Source organism: Primulina eburnea, chromosome 15 (genome assembly GCF_022965805.1).
Source record: "Primulina eburnea isolate SZY01 chromosome 15, ASM2296580v1, whole genome shotgun sequence".
Taxonomy (NCBI): domain Eukaryota; kingdom Viridiplantae; phylum Streptophyta; class Magnoliopsida; order Lamiales; family Gesneriaceae; genus Primulina; species Primulina eburnea.
In genome coordinates, this window is record NC_133115.1 from 5,658,351 (window position 1) to 5,680,138 (window position 21,788).

The 21,788-nt window shown below is 34.8% G+C and overlaps 1 protein-coding gene across 1 annotated transcript; it reads left to right on the top strand.

The window, feature by feature from the left end:
* Positions 1 to 3,627: 3,627 nt before the first annotated feature.
* On the top strand, positions 3,628 to 6,863 carry LOC140813900 (transcription factor bHLH130-like). The gene is made up of 6 exons (XM_073172699.1): positions 3,628 to 4,472; positions 5,065 to 5,384; positions 5,466 to 5,642; positions 5,932 to 5,997; positions 6,404 to 6,472; positions 6,565 to 6,863. Exons 1-6 carry the CDS (start codon positions 4,031 to 4,033, stop codon positions 6,610 to 6,612), a joined length of 1,122 nt encoding a protein of 373 aa, XP_073028800.1. The 5' UTR covers positions 3,628 to 4,030; the 3' UTR covers positions 6,613 to 6,863.
* Positions 6,864 to 21,788: the final 14,925 nt, after the last annotated feature.

The following is a 21,788-nucleotide window of genomic DNA, read 5'->3' on the forward strand; positions in this document are numbered from 1 at the left end:
AACTAATTTTGATGTTTTGTTCAATTGGGCTCTTCAGCTATACTGATCTTCCATTTTGGCTAGTCTGCTAGACTGGTCATTTAATTTTGCTCGTCTGCTAGACTTATCATTCAGTTTGCTCCTCTACTAAACTGAGTCAAACTGATGTGGTCTGCTAAAATCAGTAGCATTCACAAAACTTGTATCTTCATTGTCATGTATCTACATCTTACATTCTGAGTCTTAATTTGACTTGTGAATATTATTTGCAGATCGTCGTCTTAGCTTCGTAACGCATACTGAATCGTTTCATTTGGAAAACTGAGATGATCATGCTGGCCAAACTACCGCAACTACTCATGCACAACTGATTGTTGTTTTTGTGCAATCAGTTTGGTATTGCAACCATCGGTTTGCCTAGATAATAGCCGATTTAGCCCAACTGACTTGAAATAAAACTTGTCCCAAATTAAGTTTTCTGTTCAATATTTTTGGCTGATGGTAATTTGCATCATCGAGCATCAGCGTGAAGGCCCTTAGGCAGAAATCCCATATCACCAAACCACGTGAGAGATGGTGGCCTTAATTGGGCATTTAGCAACCGTTTTTGACGCGTTTTAAAGCTGTGAGGCCACTGGCCAATGCGGAGAATATCACAAATGTGATGAATCGTTACATTTGATATCAGAGCGGTGTGTGGACACCGCACGTTGTGACGCGTTTTAAAACGTGAGTCCGCAAGACAAAGTGGACTATATCACAAGTGAGCTGAGTCGCTACATTTGGTATCAGAACTAATGTGCCGAGCACGCACATTGTGACGCATTTTAAAGCCGTGAGACCACTTGTCAAAGCAAACAATATCACAAGTGGGCTAGGACATTATATTTGGTATCAGAGTCAGTGTGTGGACGTTGCACGTTGTGACGCATTTTAAAGTCGAGAGGCCATCTGTAATGCCCGAGATTTTATTTCATATTAATCTGAGATTATTGATTATGAACTGATATGATTATAGACGGGCCATTCCGAGATCAGATAGGGTGAAGCATGTGATTTATGTATATTTTGTACAAAATTATTGGCGCCCGAGCGGTAGAAAAGGGCCGCCCGAGCGCCAATGCATCACAAGAATGGATTTTGGACAGAGATTCTGACACCCGAGCGGTAGTTTTTGACCGCCCGAGCGCCAGGGTTCAATAGGATTATGTTCGGGCAGAAGATGTGGCGCCCGGGAGGTAGTTTGTGACCGCCCGAGCGCCAGTGCATAATAAAACAAGTGCATGGACAGAGAATGCCGCGCCCGAGGTTTGTTTAACACCACCCGAGAACCGACCGAGATTCAAGAAAAGAGGACACATTGCATTAACATGCAGCTTGGTGTATATATATACATATATTTCGATCCGTCCGTCTGATTTCAATTGGACTGCGGTACCGTGTTTCTATCGACGAGAGCTTCAACTGGACGTAAGTTTTATTGATTTCTACTATGATTTGAAATTATGATATTGGAAGAATCAGATATGATTCATATATAGTGTTCTTGATATGTTAGACATCGTAGAATCGAAGTCAGATTGAGAAACAGATTGATTATGGAATTGTTATGATTTTTCAGATTATATTGATTGATATTGGACAGATTTGAATTATGAATTGATTACAGATTGTGTTGGATATCAGTTATGGATTGTAATTATTATCTGCTGATGTGGTATGGACCGGGATATCGGGATTTTTCCGTTATGCCGTTGGTTTTGAGTTAAATCCAGAGTGATCAAATTGGTATTGATTTGAGCAGTATATTGATATGATATTATTAATATTGTCATCGCCAGATCGAGGGTTGACAGACTTTGAATTCCACACGGGAACGGCGTCAGAACTGCAATAAAAGAAATGTATAAGTCAATGTCATACCGGGAGAACGACTCGAGTAGGATATACTTGAGTTTTCATAAATCACATAATTATTGTTATTATTTACATTGATTTGAATTGATATGCTTGTTCTATTGATTTATAGAAGCATATATTAGATGAGTATTAGACGAGTGATCTTGTGACATAAGTGCCGATAGTGATGGAATCGTCGCTGGCACATTGCACATTGTCACAAGATAGTGAATTGGCGATAGTGCCACAGTCTGTGACGGATAGGTCAAGGCACCGGATGTTTGGTTATATCGACTGAATAGAATTTGAGTTTCTTCTATTACTGAATTCGATATAGGAATGCCAACATCTGGAAATCGAGATCCCTAGACTAGGATTGAGTCTAGTCTGAGACGTGGAGTCACGAGTTTGATTAATGATTTTATATTGATTATGTTTCCGATTTTGATACATGTTACTGATATATGTTACATGCTTTTACATTGTTTATATGATTGCATGTTTCGTTGATTTATACTGGGATGTATTTCTCACCGGAATTATCCGGCTGTTGTCGTGTTTGTATGTGTGCATGACAATAGGTGAGACAGGTTCGGGGTCAAGGAGATAAGAGAGATCGTGATTAGAGTGGAGACTACGGACTTTGATTAGAGATAGGGTTTGGAACACTTGATATGTAATTGTTAAACCTTAGTTTGAATGATTGTACATAGTACACGACTTGTACTTTTAATACTGACATGTATATTAGAATGTATTCCATTACGTTCCGCATTTAATACTGTATTTAAAAAAAATTAGACCCTGTTTATTATAAGTGATTAAATTGTCTCAATGATGATTAAGCTATTGATTCCGGCTCCCCACACCACCAGCCAAAGTGCACAATATCACAAGTTGGTTGGCTCGTTATATTTTGTATCAAAGTAGTGCGTGGACGCCGCATGATGTGACACAATTTAAAGCCTTGAGACCACTGACCGAAACAGATAATATCACAAGTGGGCCAAGCCGTTACATTTGGTATCAGAGTCAGTGTGTGGACATCGCACGTTGTGACGCGTTTTAAAGCCTTAAGGCCACTGACTAAAGTGGACAATATCACTAAGGAACTGAGCCATTACATTTGGTACCAGAGTCAGTGTGTGGACGCCGCACATTGTGACATATTTTAAAGCTATGAGACCACTGACCAAAGAGGACAATATCACAAGAGGCTGAGCTGTTACATTTGGTATCAGAGTTAGTGTGTGAACGCCGTGGGCCAAAACAGAAAATATCACAAGTGTGTTAGGCTGTTACATTTGGTATTAAAGTCAGTGTGTCGATGCCGCACGCTGTGACACGTTTTAAAACCATGATGTCACTAGCCAAAACAGACAATATCACAATTGGATTGAACATTTACATTCAGTGAATGCCCTTAAGAGAAATCTCATATCGTAAAACTACATAAGAAATGTTGAGCATTACATGAGCGTGTATTAATCTTTCGTGATATGTTTTAAAGCCGTGAGATCACCTGCTAAAACGATCATGATTTGTATGAATGACATTTAATTTTTCTAGATCATTAGAAAATTTTAAATATAACTCATTAATTGTATTTATGTGATATAATTGATAATTATTAAAGAATGAGAGTTGATATTTACACTCTATTTTTTGTTATTTATAATCTGTTTATGAATATGGAAAATGGAATGTAATTCATTTATAAAATAATATATATAAAATTAACGTCATCAATGGATTTGGGAAAGGATAAACCCAAAGCCAGAGAGTGGCAGTGTGAGGCAAATGGAGTCAATAATTACTAAATAGGGATGACAACAATTTTGAGCAAAATCTGATTCCTTTTTGCCTTTTCTGGTGCTGTTTGTGGATTTGCAGAAATAGAAAGAAACAGCCTTTTACCACTGTAGATTCTTGCAGGGATTTAATATGCCGCCCCCTCGAATTCGACCATGTTTCTTTCTTTTTCGAGAAATCAGCTGAAATAAAGAGGAGAAAGTTTCCATTTTGATGCTTCAGTACTCAACCCAAAGCTTCGAATCCAAGATTTCCATCTCTCTCCCTCTCGAACTACCCGATCTTCAAGACGCCATTAACGTTGACTTGGTGCTCTGCACTTGTTATAAGCCCAAGAAACATGAGCAGAACAGGAAATAGCAGTAGCTTTCTTTTCCCTAACAGCAGCAGCAATATCAAGAATATTTCAGCCGAGGGGGAGTTTTTAAGGAGCAAAGAATCGATGGGGTCGGATTTGTTTGGGAATCAGCAAAATCAAGAGCATTGTTGTGGGTTAGCGAGGTATCGAACTGCTCCGGGTTCGTTTCTCGCAACCCTCCTGGAATCCACCGCGGACAATAACAGCAGCACCGGTGATGATTCTGAAGCTCTCTTTTCTGCTTTCTTGGATAACGGGCACCTTGATCTGAACCAGATGCAGTGTTCGATGAAGCAGGAGATTGGCGGGGAGATGGGGTATGTGGGATCTTATTCTGTGGGAATGGAGAGTCAAGTTCATAAGGTGAATAATAATGGCTCAAATCTTGCTAGGCAAACGAGTTCTCCTGCTGGATTTCTCTCTGGTAGGTTTCTTTATTCATTTTCTCGAGGTTTCATTTTTCCTTTTCTTTAACGTCGTTTTTGGTGCTGGGATTTTGTGTACTTTTCGCAGGAATTGCTTGTTTTGTTGATTGTTAGTCTGTTTTTATATAATTATGCTTTGTCTCTGTATCTCAGGATATACAATGAACCCGTCTGAGAGCCAGAATAGGCAATTCTAGTTTCGAGCAATTCATGATTTCTGCTTGTTTTCTCACTTCATTATTCATTATATGTTCTTGCTGCTGCCGTCACTTACCAGAATTCGATTAGGACGAGACAATTTAGAACTTGGAGGGAGATCCTCTGGTCAAACCTGGCTCCGCCACCGATTGGTTCTATGTTTAAATATTCTTGTACAAGTATTAGTCACTAGATACCTTGACCGAGAAACTCAATATTCCTGTTTCAAGCAGACGGGAGTTTGGTGGGAATTGGTACAAGGGGTGATAACTTGTCAAATGGAGAAGTTTTTATATTTCATTTATAGTTTTTGCGCTCTGTATTAGTTCAAAATATTCAAAATAGGCATAAGTTGTGTACTAATACTGGTTAAAACATGTATTTTCACCTCAGAATTAGGTTCAATGGGAGGATTGGGAAATTACAGAATCCAAAATCACGCGGAACACAATTCATCAAGAGGTATGAACAATCAAATCAACTTTTCATCGCCCCCATCTACTACAACCTCAAGGTTCATGCCCGCAATACCCGAGAACTGCAATGAGAGCATAATCACAACTAGCTCCGTAGACAAACGATCGGCACAGAGTACACACATTATTGACAGCAGAGAATACGAGCCGTGGAATGATTCTTCTTTCAATGTTTTGAAAAGAACTCGAGATGGTGATTTGAAGATGTTTTCCGGTTTCAATGGATTGGAAAATCAGGTCCAAATTCTGTTTTCTTTCCATTTTCTTGATTTTTTTTCCGTGGTTTATTGTATTCTGAGTGTCATTTTTATTTTTCAGAATGAGGAAATTACTAGGAAGAAACCTCCTGGTTTAGTTCATCATTTGAGCTTGCCAAATACATCTTCTAATACTGTCGAAATGCAGAAGTTCTTGCACTTTCAACAAGACACTGTACCTTGTCAAATCCGGGCCAAACGAGGTTTCGCCACTCATCCGAGAAGCATAGCCGAAAGGGTAAATAACCTATTGCATAGTGTAGGATCAACTTTGCATGTGGTTGTACGCACATGTATGTATTCAAATCTTTATACCGTACAACAACCCAAGCTCTTGCAGCTGTTAGTTGCATTAAAAAATATTTTCTTTGACGATAATGGCATAACTCAAATATTTTAAAACATACAATAGCCTCCGTGTTCTGGTTCAATCATTATACCATATAGACCATCAAGATTATCTAAAGATTGGATGTAAAACTCGTCAAGATTTTGGTGGCGAAAACATTTTTTTCCTGGTTTTGTAGATGAGGCGGACCAGAATAAGTGAAAAAATGAAGAAGCTGCAAGATCTTTTCCCAAATATGGACAAGGTACTTTTTAAATTTTGTAGTCCCGTTTGTTGGAAAATACACTTGCAAAGCCTGGTCATGTGGACCTCTTGTAAGGGATGACATCTCGTGAATATTTAATAGTGACACAACCAAGGCCAGGCGCTGTTTATATATGGCACATGTGCATGCACCAGGTGATCTTCACCTGAAGCCCCGATACTCTCGAATTGCCCCTGTAATTTTACGGGGTCGGATGCAATGTGTTGGGGGGACAAATCTGCTTACCGGCGATGGATTTTAGTCCTAAAATTTTGTTGAATTTGATCAAAATGGTGAAATTTCTATTGGTCGGGTTGACAAAATTCAATTTTATTGATCTCCTTTTCAGATTAAACTCTGTTTTCTTTTATTTTTCCCCCTTAATTTTTTTTAATGTTATTGGCAGCAAACAAATACATCAGATATGCTAGACCTGGCAGTTGAGTACATTAAAGACTTGCAAAAACAAGTCAAGGTAAGAAAACAAACTTCCACCTCTTCACATGAAATTTCTCATCGTCATCATCATCGTCATCTTCATCTTTTATTTCATCCATCATCATGTAGATACTCACGGATACGAGGGCGAGGTGCATCTGTTCACGAGGATCGTAAGCGAAAAATACTACTGCGACTTAGTCGTCTCTTTTGACAACACATTAATATTCCTACGGCTCTGGACAAGAACATTGTGATGATGTGGATTCATCGCTACCCGATGTGCCAATAATGCCAGCATTTTATCTGACTATATATTAACCAGATAGGTTGTGGAATTTGCAAGACATGTACTATATGGGAACTTGAATTGGTTCGAATATGTATGTATACACGGTGATTGTGTATATTATGTGTTGGACGTAGTAGGTGCCATGACTCGTTTTCGCCTTCTTTTATTTCTGTTGTAACTTTGGTACTCTGTATAATGTATACTTTTCCATTTAAAAAAAAGAAGAAGCAACCAAGTGGTTTTGTAAATGGTGGAAAGTGAAACAAGTTAAATGAATGTGTGTAAAGAGTTGATTAATTTAGTTATTTTTTTATTACTTTACTTGTTTGTATATGATTGGATTCAATTTCTATAAAAATAAAACTAAATATGAATGTTCGAATCTGAATTTTATTTATGAACCCCAAAAGATAGAATTGTTTTTCTTCTTTTATTTTTATTTTTCGTCTCAAATTAAGCAAAAACATGTGTGAGACGGTCTCACGAGTCATATTTTGTGAGATGGATATCTTATTTGGATATGATTGATCCGTCTCACATATAAATATTCGTGATTTTTTTTAATAAAAAAATTAGCTTTAGTCAAAAAATTGGGTTGGGCCTCTCCAAGATCAAGGAATCCAATGGTGTAACTACTAAGAATGACATGACAATGGAACGAGACGAGTGAATTTGTTATCCGCATGTTGGTCTCGAATTATATCTCTGTTCACATCCCTGAATCTATCTAACTGGGGAATCTCCATCCCCGAATCCGTGGGGATCAAATCCATGTCTCCGAACCCGCTTGAAATACCAAATTGTTTTAATGAAACTTCAAGTACTCGTTGAGTTAGCCAAAAAAATAAAGCCTTTAAATGGAATCATAAAAAAATTTATAAAGTATCTGATAAGAGTTTATACCAAATATCAAATACTCTAGCAAAAGGATGCAACTCAAACCCTCAAAGAAAATAGTGTGAGCATCGTACCACATAAAAGCAGCCACATACAAGATTGGAGAAACAACTACTGTCATCCAAGACAAACTTTAGAAATAGGTCCACAGATTCATTTTACCAGAAATTATGTTCACATCCTTAAATTCAGTTGAAGGTCCAGTGGTAAAGATGAGTGCTGATACAAAAGTTTTTAAACCGTTGTTAAAACGGTTCAATCATCGAAACGAATGTGAAATGTTAAACATGGATGGATGTACTATCCAATTTCCTCACAGGCGGCTGATGACTTCTCCAACTTCTGTTGGTCCTACTTGCGGTAATTTGAGATAATAAACCCGAAAATAAAGAATAAACTGGACACCAAGATTTACGTGAAAAACCCCTAAAAATTATTAGGGTAAAAACCACTGACAAGATGAAAAGAATTTTCACTATAAAATTTTTTGGTGTACAACTCACTCACTGTGTTTCCAAAGAGAACACACTCTCTTGATACAGAAGAACAAACACCTCACAAATATTATAAAACTAATAGGATAGAAGAAAGACAACTCAAGATGTTGCTTGAGAATGAGATACATTGAAATGCTGAATGATGCCTCTATTTATAGATGCATCATTCGGTGTGAACCTTTGTCCACCATTTCAGAAAATCAGCTGTCATGTTCTAATTCTCTTCAAAGAAGGCTGCCCCAACTGCATTGTGTTTGTCTGCCTATTTTCTTCTGCCCACTTCCTACATGCATTTAATGCACTCACAATTGCCAACATTTCTCCCACTTAGAGATTTGTTTGAGAATCAAACACATCTCCACACATTCTTCAATCTTGTCATTACCTGCTGCGTACGTTTCTGCTAGGCCACTTGAGGATTAACACCACTCAAACTTTTTAATGTTCATTGGCTTGGTCAGAACATCAGCTATATTTTCCTTCGTATGGACCTTCTGCATATCCATGCTTCCTTCTTCTGCTATTTCCCGTACAAAGTGAAATTGTACTCCAATGTCTTTCGTCCTGGAATGAAAAGCTGGATTCCTTGCGATGTGCAAGGCACTCTGACTATCACAAAACAAAGGAACATTCTCTTGCTTGTGTCTGATTTCCTCCAATAACCTTTTTAATCCATATTGCCTCCTTACAAGCTTGAGTAGCTGCCATATATTCTGCTTCTGCCGTAGATAACGCCACAACTGTTTGCAGTTTTGAAACCCAGCTTACTACTCCTCCTGCAAGTGTAAACACATAAACAGTAGTAGATATCATCTTATCAGGATCACCTGCATAATATGAATCGACATAGCCCCTGAGTGTAAAATCCGATCCTCCATAACATAATGAAGCATTCGAGGTACCCTTAATGTATCTAAGGATCCTCTTAACAGTGCTCCAATGCTCTCGTCCAGGATTCGCCATACCCCGACTAACTGCTCCCACTACTTGAGCAATGTCTGGTATTGTACAGATCATGGCGAACATCAAACTTCCCACCGATGATGCATATAGTACTCGAGACATCTCCATCCTCTCTGCTTCACTGCTAGGACATATCTCAGAAGATAACTTGAAGTTAACAGGAAGAGGGGTCGAAATTGTCTTACTATCTTTCATGTTGAAGCGTTGCAAGACTTTCTTCAAATAATTTTTCTGGGAAAGCCAAATCTTTCTGTTACTTCTGTCTCGGTGAACTTGCATCCCTAGAATCTTTTTTGTTGGTCCCAAGTCCTTCATATCAAATTCCATAGCCAACTGTGCCTTCAATCCTTGGACCTAATCTATGTTGGGGCCTGCTACCAACATGTCGTCCACATACAACAGCAAAATGATATAATCATCATCAGACCTCTTGAAATATGTACAAGGGTCTGCACTCAATATGTTGTATCCAAGGCTCGTGATATATGGATCAAATCTCTTGTACCAACATCTCGGCGCATGTTTGAGACCGTACATAGATTTGTTCAACCTGCAAACCAAGTTATCTTTGCCTTTTTCGTAAAACCTTCTGGCTGAAGCATATTGATTTCTTCTTCAAGATCTCCATGAAGAAACATTGTTTTCACATCTAGCTGTTCTAGATGTAGGTAAAACACTGCACATAATGCCAACACTACTCTGATTATTGTAAGCTGAACCACATGAGAAAATATCTCATTGAAGTCAATGCCTTCTTTCTGAGCATACCCTTTTATCATCAATCTAGCATGATACCACTCCACTTGGTTATTGCCATCACGCTTGATCTTATAGACCCATTTGTTTCCAATGACTTTACTTCCTCGTGATAGTGTAACAAGATCCCAAGTTTTATTCATGTTTAATGCTTCCAACTCTTCTTGCATTGCTATCATCCACAAGGATATATCCGAGTTTGAGTAGCCTCGTGGAAACTCAATGGCTCACCAACCTCTGATAATAGACAATATGCAATATTGCTTTCAGTGACATAATTTGAAAGCCAACCTGGTGGTTTTCTGTCTCGAGTTGACTGCCTCACATTGGAAACTTCAGACTCAACATGTTCTTGTTCTTCGTGCTCTGGTACTGCTTCACAAGAAACTTGATCTTCATCCATCTTATTTTCCACCTGAAAAATAGTAGTTTCTGAATTTGGTGTGCCTTTGTCTCCCTTTACTTTATCTTCCTCGAAGATAACATCCCCGTTGATGACAAGCTTGTGAGAAATAGGATCCCACAAGCGAAACCCCTTTATTCTATCAGCATAACCCAAGAAGATACATTTCTGGATTTCGAATCCAACTTTGATGGGTAAAGCCTCTGCCTGCTTCGAGGTTACCAACATATCTTCCTTATTATTGTCCTGGCTTTCTTCTTCGAGAACCGTAGTTAAGACATCATCGAATCTTAGATAGCCCATAAGAATATTGTTGGTTATGTTGATGATAAGTTGATCATATGAATCTGGTAGACTTTGAAGTAGAAGATCTGCACGCTCATTTTCCCCTATTTTATGCCTCATGGATGTGAGTTGGGAAAATAGAGTATTTAGTGTATTGATGGTCGGTCATCGATGAAGATTCCGACATCCGAAGAGTATAAAACCTTATCTTTAGGAAAATCATGTTGTGTAGCGACTTGACCTCGTACATCTTTGTGAGAGTATCCCAGATAACTTTGGCTGTTTTTATCTCAGAGATACTTGACAAAACTTCGTCTGCTATAGCCAAGTGTAAATTGGCAACAACATTATCATTCATCTCATTCCACTTTCCATCATCCGTAATTTTTTTAAAAAACTGCTTGTATCTTTATTTTCCACAGCATAAAATTGCTTCCATTGAACTTTGCTATATCGTACCTGCCCGCCATTATGTCTACAAAAATTTAGTAGACTGAACAAAAATTATCCCGCCTTAATAAAAAAAAATTCAAAAATCTTTTCTGATGTGGAAGATCAGTCTATGCTGTAACCACAGAGCATACTCAGAATGTGGGGACCCGGACGCTAATCAAGTTCTTAATCATGTTTGGGACTAATTAATCAATTATAAAACAGGGTCTAAATTTTTTTTTTTAAAATACAAAGCGGAAACGTAATGTAATTTACTCAAATTACATATTAAACATGAACATACAAATCTTGCGTTATCTACAAGAATTCAACTAAGTTCAACTACATATCAGTGCTGAATCCTATGTTGCTTCGAAGCCCGGATCTCCACGCTATCTAATCTTCTCTCATCCTCTTCTTGACCCTGATCCAGCCCCACCTGTTGTCATGCACACATACAAACAAGACAACAGCCGGATAACTCCGGTGAGATATAAATATCCCAGTATAAACAATGTAAACATGCAGTCATATAAAAGCATATACGAAAGCATATAAGAATTATTCATAACAGGTCTCAACTCAGAAACATAAATTCATATCAAACATTCAATCATCATGAATGGCATAAACAATGTAAATCAACGTGTCATATCAGACTCAACTCAACCGACGCGTTGTCTCAGACTCGACTCCACTGACGCGTCGTCTCAGACTCGACTCAACTCTATCCTAGGGATCCCGATGTCTGGATATAGGTAATTATATCGAATCTCAGTCGATAGGAATGAATCAATTCCTAAACGGCATCGATATAATTAATATCTCCAGTGTCTGGGCGAATCAGCCGCAGAATTGACGACTCAGTCAATAACCTGACGAATCAGCCAGTAATTAGGCGAATCAGCCAATAATCAGACAACTCAGCCTGTAATTAAGCGAATCAGCTTAAGTTTAGACGAATCAGTCTATCACCAGACGAATCAGCCGGTGACTAGGCGAATCAGCCTATAATGGACGAATCAGACAATAACCCGACGAATCAGCCGGTGACTAGGCGAATCAGCCTATGACTCAACGACTCAGTAATCAATACATACAGTCAGTATCTAAGCAAATCAATCAATGACTAGCAAATCAGCAGTCATTACATACAGTGTCTATAAATCAATAGACAACAAACATTAATCTCATCAATTACAAGAATCAATGTAATAAACTAAGTATGTGATTTAGGGAAACTCGAGTCAAACCTTCCTCGAGTTGTGCAATCCCAACACAACATAATTTATACCCTTTACTCTGATACTCTGACTCTGTCGAAGTCTCGAACTCAAATCCTGTCAATTACTCAATCTGACAATAGCCATATCGAGGGTACGGTATCAATACACCACTCACTCAATACTGGATATAATCAGAATTTAATCAAATTCTGTTTCAACATCATAACGTCATATTTTCAATATATCCAGCACTACCATATCACTCAGATATAAATCCAACATCTCATAATCAAGAACAACTCAATCCTGATATCAAGTCTCAGTTAATCTAACTTTGAAATTCATAACAATTTCATATGGTATCCTTTTCTCAATCCAGTTCAGATTATACGATGTCTAACATGCCAAGAACATCATATATGAATCATATCAGATTCTGACAATACCATATTGTTAAATCATATTCAAACGTAGCAAAACTTACGTCAAGTCGTAGTCTACGTCGATAGGAACTCAGTACCGAAGTCGGATTCAAAATCGGACGGGCGGATTTCTCAGAAAACCCATATTATTCCCAGAAAAATATAAAGAAGCCTCATTTTTCGAAACACCTTTTGACTACTGGGACTATCAACAGGCCTGGTACAATTCTTTCTTAATTCAAAACCAAAAACACAAGCATACATGGTTATTCTATTTTGATACCAAGATTTGTAACCCCAAAAAATTCCCAGCTTGGTGGTACACATGGTGGGAATATTTCGGATCCACTTATGAGATACTCAAACACCCTGTCCAACATTCATTTAATCTTTTTAGAACCCAATATACCCCAACAGTAGAAGAAAAACGATTCCATCCTCTTGCCCTTTTTTGTATGAAATTCTATCTTCCTGGGTCCTTTCATGGACTGTTGAATTTTCAGATGAGAAAATTTTACAAATTAAGAGAAGATTCAAAGTTAAATGGTGGGACAAATTCAAAATTCCTCCGAGCCTTACAGCTACCAATGTCCAAGATTGGATCGTTAATAATAAAAATACCAGAGTCCCAACTCAGAAACCACTTTACAGGATTCCAACACGGCAACATACAGAATTCCTAGCACAGAAATCCCATATGACGGCAATGCTTGCATCTGCAAAAACTCCTGAAGAAATGCAAGCTATATTAATGAAATTCTCACCAGGACCTTCAAGAAAGTCAGAATCCTCTGATGATTCGCTCAATTTGGAAGACGATGACCTCCTTGGACCAGACGACCCTGGACCGATTTTTGGAAATAGTGGAGTATAAATGCTTGTATAAATTCCTGTATTAGATTGTTGAGTATTGTATTTGTATTTGTATTTATGTACAGTTTCATGTGTTAAAAAAAAAAAAAAAAAAAAAAAATTCCGAAAATACCCCTAAAAAAGTCTATAAAAGGGGACTCACTCTCGGTATTAAGGCACCGAAACATTTTACTACTCTCTACCCACATCTCTCTTCTTCTCTTTCTCTCTCCCTCTCTCTCTTTACCACTCATTTCCAGATCAAAATTCCTTCAACCCATTTTCCAGAAATACCGAAACCCTTTCTCAGATCCAAATCCCTTTAAACATTATCCAGAAATCCGAAACCCTTTTGATTTGTATCTTTCATTTATGTAAAGATTTGATTCCAAAGGTTAGTAATAAAATTTTGTTTTTAATTGTGGTGTTCTTTCATATATATATATAAATACATTCATGGCTGGTTAAACCGCCTACTTCTTTAAGATTCGTGGAGTTCTTTGCAAAAGTATGCTCTGTATATAGACCCCTTAAAGGTTTATATACATCAGAAACTGGAGGAACCACAGCCTTAAAGAATTTTATTATTTTCCGCAAATTACTTTCTGCATATATTCGTGGATTTCCTTTAATAGGGAACCATCGTTGTTATTTTCTGAATTACTTTCTTTGTTACTTTCTGAATTATTTTCCTGGTGTATCATTCTCTGCCTATGTGGTATCAGAGCCACGGGGGGTGTGTGTTTATAGAAAATAAAATCTTTAATAAAAAATTAAGTCTAGAAATTTAAGATCTCTTGAGTGTTTTGCCTAAGAAAGTCTGGGTAGTAAGTCCTTTAAGGCCGTTAACCCTAAGAATTGCTTAGGATTGTAGAGAGAAATTTTATTTCAAGATAAAATTTTTAATTATGGATTCAATTTTCTCTAGATCTACCTCTCTAAACTCTGCTGGTACATCTTTTTATGATAATAATAAAATAATTAATGCCGAAGAAATAATTATAGAAGATTTTTATAAATCTATTGATAACTGGGAAATTCCTAGAATAAATAAAGATCAGATTTACAAATACTCCAGATTCCAAATATTTAAATCTGATTTCACGATTAAAACAGAAGAAAGAGATATACAACTTACTAAACCTTTTGAAACAATTAATTTATTATCTCAAAATTCCTTACAAAAACACAAAGATAAAAATTATAAATATATTCATATAGGTTTAGTTCAAGTAGGAATAAAACCCTTAACTAAGGAAGGATTAAATACTTCCATCCTTACTATTTTAAGAGATGCCAGATTCACAAATTTCGAAGATTCATTATTAAGTTCTGTTGAATCCAGTCTGTGTACCGGACCAATTTCTTTTGATTGTTATCCAAACTTCTCTGTATCTCTAAACGATAAAAACATTTTAAAATCCTTAGTCTTACAAATAAAAACTCATAATTATAATATGCTTAAAGGATCAATTCCGGTTGCTGTCATTTTTAGAATCCATTACAAGGCTATGAATTCTGCCTTTGCTACAAAAGTAAAATATCATAGTAAGAAAGGAGAAACCCTATTATTACAAACAGATTTAGGAAAATCCAATACTGTAATTCCAAAACCAATTCAATGGAAAGATATAACACTACCTGAAGAATGGATCTTAGAAGGTGCTATTAATCCAGAACCTATAGGACACATAGAAACAAATACTCAACTAAAAGAAATAACTCAATACGCAGATGGAAAAGTTAAACTCTCATTTAATCGAAAATCTGGTAGTAGCAATAGATACGATGAATCATCTATTACAGATACCATAGATCTAGGAAGAATATCACAAATCCCTTCGGTCATAAATATTTCTCCCTATAAAACACAACCTAGATATTCTACTTCAGATTTACCTAATTCAGTTTTAAGAAATGTAGATTATGCCTCTGAAATTCCTAGACCAATCTATACGAAAATAAAAGAAGAAAGCTCTCAAAAACAATTTCATAATTCAGAATCATATCAAGAACCAACTAGTCCAACATTTTCTGCAATTACAGAAAACATTACAAATGAATTAAATGTTATAGAAAAAGAATTTAAAATAAATAAAAAAATATTACATGATGATTTTTATGCCAAACATAATATGGAAAAAAGAATATGGTTTTTCCAACACTTTATAAATTCTAGAAAAGTTATTCAAGAAGAATTTTATGAATTTATAAAAATAAATAAAATACATATTTTATTTTTTGACTGGTTTGAAATATATGCTTCTCAAAATTCATTAAAATATCCCTTTTCTAAAAGTATAAATCCCGTTACAATAAGAAATAAAACACAAGAATGGCAAACAATAACTGATACTAGGACAATCCAATCTAATCATCCTCCTTTACAAGGAATTAAAATAAATATACAAAATCAACAAATAGAAGCTATTCCAATAAAAAATCCAGGAGAAAATGATAAGGTTAATATAAAAAATATTATAACACAAAATAATTTCACAAATGTTAATTTAAATACTATAGGAAAGCAATTAGACAAATTAGAAAAATATTTACAAAAGCAACCGATAATAAACCCTGAAAACATTGACACTAAACTTAAAAATCCCATTTTTAAACCTTACCAAATATCTAAACCTAGTGTAAAAAATATTCAAGATAATAAGTCTGAATTTATAAAAAATATTCAAGATCAATTAAGTAGAATAATGGCAACAACCAGCGGTTCTAATGAAACAATGAATCAAACTGTTCCAGATTCACCTTCATCGGTCCCTAGAATAAATACTTTAAGTCAAGATTCTGATATTAGTGAAACTATCGAACAATTCCAAAATTCTACAAAAATCAATAAAATAAGTTGGGATCAATCCCTACAAATTATTCCTGCTCCTGATTTAGGAGTAGTTAAACCATTGACCCAACCAAATTTTAAGGCATCTTCAGTCTATAATTGGAATATAGATGGTATGACAGAATACAACATTCTGAATTTATTACAACAAATGACTATGGCTGCAAATGCCTATAAAACCCAAATCGGAACTCAAGATAAAACTATTGCTGAGCTCCTCATTGCTGGATTCTCTGGTCAAATAAAAGGTTGGTGGGATTACTATCTCACAAACCAACAACAAGAAGATATTTTAAATTCTATAAAAACAGATGAGGAAGGAATACCAATTCTAGATGAAAATGGTAATCCGCAACAAGATGCTGTTGCAACTTTAATATTAACGATTTCATTACATTTTATTGGAGATCCTTCACATCTAAAAGATAAAAATGCAGAACTCCTATCAAATCTGAAATGTAAAAAATTAAGTAATTTTCAATGGTATAAAAATACTTTTTTAACTAGAATAATGCTTAGAGAAGATTCTAATCAACCATTTTGGAAAGAAAAATTCCTTGCAGGCTTACCAACTCTTCTAGGAGATAAGGTAAGAAATAAAATTAGAGAAAACAGTGGTAAACAAATTATAGCATATAATGAATATACTTATGGTCAATTAATTAGTCTAACCCAACAAGAAGGGCTAAAAATATGCCAAGATTTAAAGTTACAAAAACATCTAAAATGGGAAATGAAAAGAACAAAACAAGAATTGGGAACTTTTTGTAATCAATTCGATATAAATACTAATAAACCACCCTTAACAAAATGCTCTGAAAATTGTCAAAAAATACATAAAAAACCCTATAAGAAAAACTTTAGAAGAAATCAAAAAGATAATTTTAATCCGAAAGAAGAATTTTATAAAAAACCAAGAAGAAAACCATTTAGAAAATTTAAAAATAACAAACAAGAATTCAAAAAATCCTTCAAAGATATTGAATGTTATAGATGCCATAAGAAAGGTCATACGGCAAATTATTGTAGATTAAATAGGAAATTAAATGAATTAGAATTAGAAGAAGAAATATTAAATAAAATTTCAAATCTCTTAATTGATTCTTCTGAAGGAAACTCAGAAACTGAATACTCTACCAATACTGATGAATCATTAATTGATGAAATCATAACTAGTAGTGATTCTGAAAAACAAATCAATATGCTCACCAGAGATCAATCACTTCTTTTAGATATATTGAAAAATATTAACGACCCAACAATCCAAAAAGAATATTTAGAAAAAATTTTAAAATCTCTTAATGACAAAGAAGAAAATAAAAAATCCCCAAGTACTTCAAAAAATACTTACGACTTAACTGAAATATTAGAAAAAAGAAAAAAGGATAAAGGAATCACAATCCAAGACTTACAAAAAGATATAAAAGAAATAAAATTAGAAATAAGAGAATTAAAAGAAAAACAGATTCAAAATACTGAAGCAATAAAACTAATCTTACAAAATATAAATATTGAGAGTTCCTCAGAAACAGAAAACGATGAAACCCAAAACGTTCAAAATATTGAAAAAATTCCTGAAGATTTTCTTTTTGTTTTAAGAGAAATAACTTCTAGAAAATACATCTTAAAAATAAATCTAGTATTTTCAGAAAATTTCAAAATGAATACAATAGCCTTATTTGATACTGGTGCAGATTTAAATTGTATTAAATCAGGAATAATACCCACTGAATTCCAACAAAAAACACAAGAAAAACTTTCAGCTGCTAACAATTCAAGATTAAATGTAAATTCAAAAACAGACGCATCAATAATAAATAATGGTATTTACATTAAGACTACTTTTGTCTTAGTAAATGATATTCATCACACTGTAATATTAGGAACTCCTTTTATTAGTTTAATTACCCCATATAAAGTTAACAATGATTCTATTTCTTCTAAAATCAATCATAAAAAATTAAAATTTGAATTTTTAGAAAAACCCCGAACTAGAAACCTTAACTTAATAAAAGCATGTTCAATCTATGAAAATAATATTAATACTATAATCCAAGGAAAAACTTTTCAATTAGAAAATCTTAAAAAAGATGTTTCTTTAAAAAGAATACAAAACCAAATAGAAACAAAAGAAATTCAAAATAAAATTCAAAATTTCCTAAAAATATTAGAAACAGAAGTCTGTTCAGAAATTCCTAATGCTTTTTGGAACAGAAAAGAACATATTGTTGATCTCCCCTATGAAGAAGATTTCAATGACAGACAAATACCAACTAAAGCAAGACCAATCCAAATGAATTCTGAATTAGAAGAACATTGTAAAAAAGAAATTCAAGATTTAGAAGAAAAAGGATTAATTTCTAAATCTAGATCTCCTTGGAGTTGTGCTGCCTTTTATGTTAATAAAAATTCAGAAATTGAAAGAGGAACACCCAGATTAGTAATTAATTACAAACCATTAAATAAAGCGTTAAAATGGATCAGATATCCAATACCAAATAAAAAAGACTTATTACAAAAACTCCATAATGCTTATATATTTTCTAAATTCGATATGAAATCTGGATTTTGGCAAATACAAATTTCTGAAAAAGACAAATATAAAACTGCTTTTACAGTTCCCTTTGGACAATATGAATGGAATGTGATGCCCTTCGGACTTAAAAATGCTCCTTCTGAATTCCAAAGAATTATGAATGAAATCTATAATGATTATTCAAAATTTTGCATTGTTTACATTGATGATGTATTAATATTCTCTAATAATGTTGATGATCATTTTAAACATCTAAAAACATTTCTTTATGTCACAAAACAAAATGGTCTGGTTGTATCAAAATCAAAAATAAGCTGTTTTCAGACTAGAATAAGATTTTTAGGTCATTACATATCTCGTGGTACTATAACTCCCATTGAGAGATCTTTAGAATTTACAAATAAATTTCCAGACAAAATACTCGATAAAACCCAATTACAAAGATTCTTAGGAAGCCTAAATTATGTTCTAGATTTTTGTCCAAATATCAATAAGATAGCAAAACCCTTACATGATAGACTCAGAAAAAACCCAAAACCATGGACAGAAAAACATACCGAAATCGTAAAAAATATCAAAAACAAGTGTTAGAAATTCCATGTCTTCACATAGCAGATCCCAACCTACAAAAAATCGTAGAGACAGATGCATCAGATTTAGGATATGGAGGTATATTAAAACAAAAACAAGAGAATAAAGAAAACATAGTTCAGTACACTTCTGCCCATTGGAATGATACCCAGAAAAATTATTCAGCCATAAAGAAAGAAATTCTGAGTATTGTCTTATGTGTTCAAAAATTTCAGAGTGATCTTTTAAATCAAAACTTTTATTAAGAATAGATTGTAAAAGTGCAAAAGAAATTTTACAAAAGGATGTCCAAAATCTTGCCTCAAAACAAATTTTTGCAAGATGGCAAGCTATTCTTAGCATATTTGATTTTGAAATCGAATTCATAAAAGGAGATACAAATTCTTTACCTGATTTTCTCACAAGAGAATTTCTCCAAAACAGAAATGCCACCCAAAAAGGATAAAAAGCCTGTTCAAACCCCTACTGAACCAGAAAAAATCAAAACCTGGTATGACATCGTTACAAAGGAAGAAGAAGAGGATCTTAAAGATACTGCACAATCAAAACCACAGGTAAGTGATGATTTGGAAAAAAGACTCAAATTCCTTGAATCCCTTCTCCAAACACCTGAAATAAAAAATGCCCTTGAAAAAGCCCAGACAAGTGAAAGCTCCGACAAAAAACCTTCTAAAGAAATTCTTACCAAAGATTCCTTCCAAACTGTTTCGTTTTCAGATAATTCCTCAAAAACCTATCACACTACAAATTCCCAGCTTGTTCTTACACAACCACCATTAAACGCTCCTTCTGATTATTTTGTGAAAAATAATTGGCAAAATATAATACATGTTGAATTAGGATTCCATGAAAAAGATCCATTTGAAACACTTCAGAAATACTTTGGAAAAGGTCGATATTATAAACCTTGGAATGTAAATAAGACTCCTTTTTTCTACCAAGCAATTCTGGAAACTACTGACTCAGCATTGTTTAAAAATTTCTACCTAGACCAAAGCCATAATGATCCCGCTTATTCCACCTGCAAAATCCTAAAAGTCATTGCTCCAATTGACTGGGGCTATAATCTTTCAAAACCCATATTATTCTCAGAAAAATATAAAGAAGCCTCATTTTTCGAAACACCTTTTGACTACTGGGACTATCAACAGGCCTGGTACAATTCTTTCTTAATTCAAAACCAAAAACACAAGCATACATGGTTATTCTATTTTGATACCAAGATTTGTAACCCCAAAAAATTCCCAGCTTGGTGGTACACATGGTGGGAATATTTCGGATCCACTTATGAGATACTCAAACACCCTGTCCAACATTCATTTAATCTTTTTAGAACCCAATATACCCCAACAGCAGAAGAAAAACGATTCCATCCTCTTGCCCTTTTTTGTATGAAATTCTATCTTCCCTGGGTCCTTTCATGGACTGTTGAATTTTCAGATGAGAAAATTTTACAAATTAAGAGAAGATTCAAAGTTAAATGGTGGGACAAATTCAAAATTCCTCCGAGCCTTACAGCTACCAATGTCCAAGATTGGATCGTTAATAATAAAAATACCAGAGTCCCAACTCAGAAACCACTTTACAGGATTCCAACACGGCAACATACAGAATTCCTAGCACAGAAATCCCATATGACGGCAATGCTTGCATCTGCAAAAACTCCTGAAGAAATGCAAGCTATATTAATGAAATTCTCACCAGGACCTTCAAGAAAGTCAGAATCCTCTGATGATTCGCTCAATTTGGAAGACGATGACCTCCTTGGACCAGACGACCCTGGACCGATTTTTGGAAATAGTGGAGTATAAATGCTTGTATAAATTCCTGTATTAGATTGTTGAGTATTGTATTTGTATTTGTATTTATGTACAGTTTCATGTGTTAAAAAAAAAAAAAAAAAAAAAAAATTCCGAAAATACCCCTAAAAAAGTCTATAAAAGGGGACTCACTCTCGGTATTAAGGTACCGAAACATTTTACTACTCTCTACCCACATCTCTCTTCTTCTCTTTCTCTCTCCCTCTCTCTCTTTACCACTCATTTCCAGATCAAAATTCCTTCAACCCATTTTCCAGAAATACCGAAACCCTTTCTCAGATCCAAATCCCTTTAAACATTATCCAGAAATCCGAAACCCTTTTGATTTGTATCTTTCATTTATGTAAAGATTTGATTCCAAAGGTTAGTAATAAAATTTTGTTTTTAATTGTGGTGTTCTTTCATATATATATATAAATACATTCATGGCTGGTTAAACCGCCTACTTCTTTAAGATTCGTGGAGTTCTTTGCAAAAGTATGCTCTGTATATAGACCCCTTAAAGGTTTATATACATCAGAAACTGG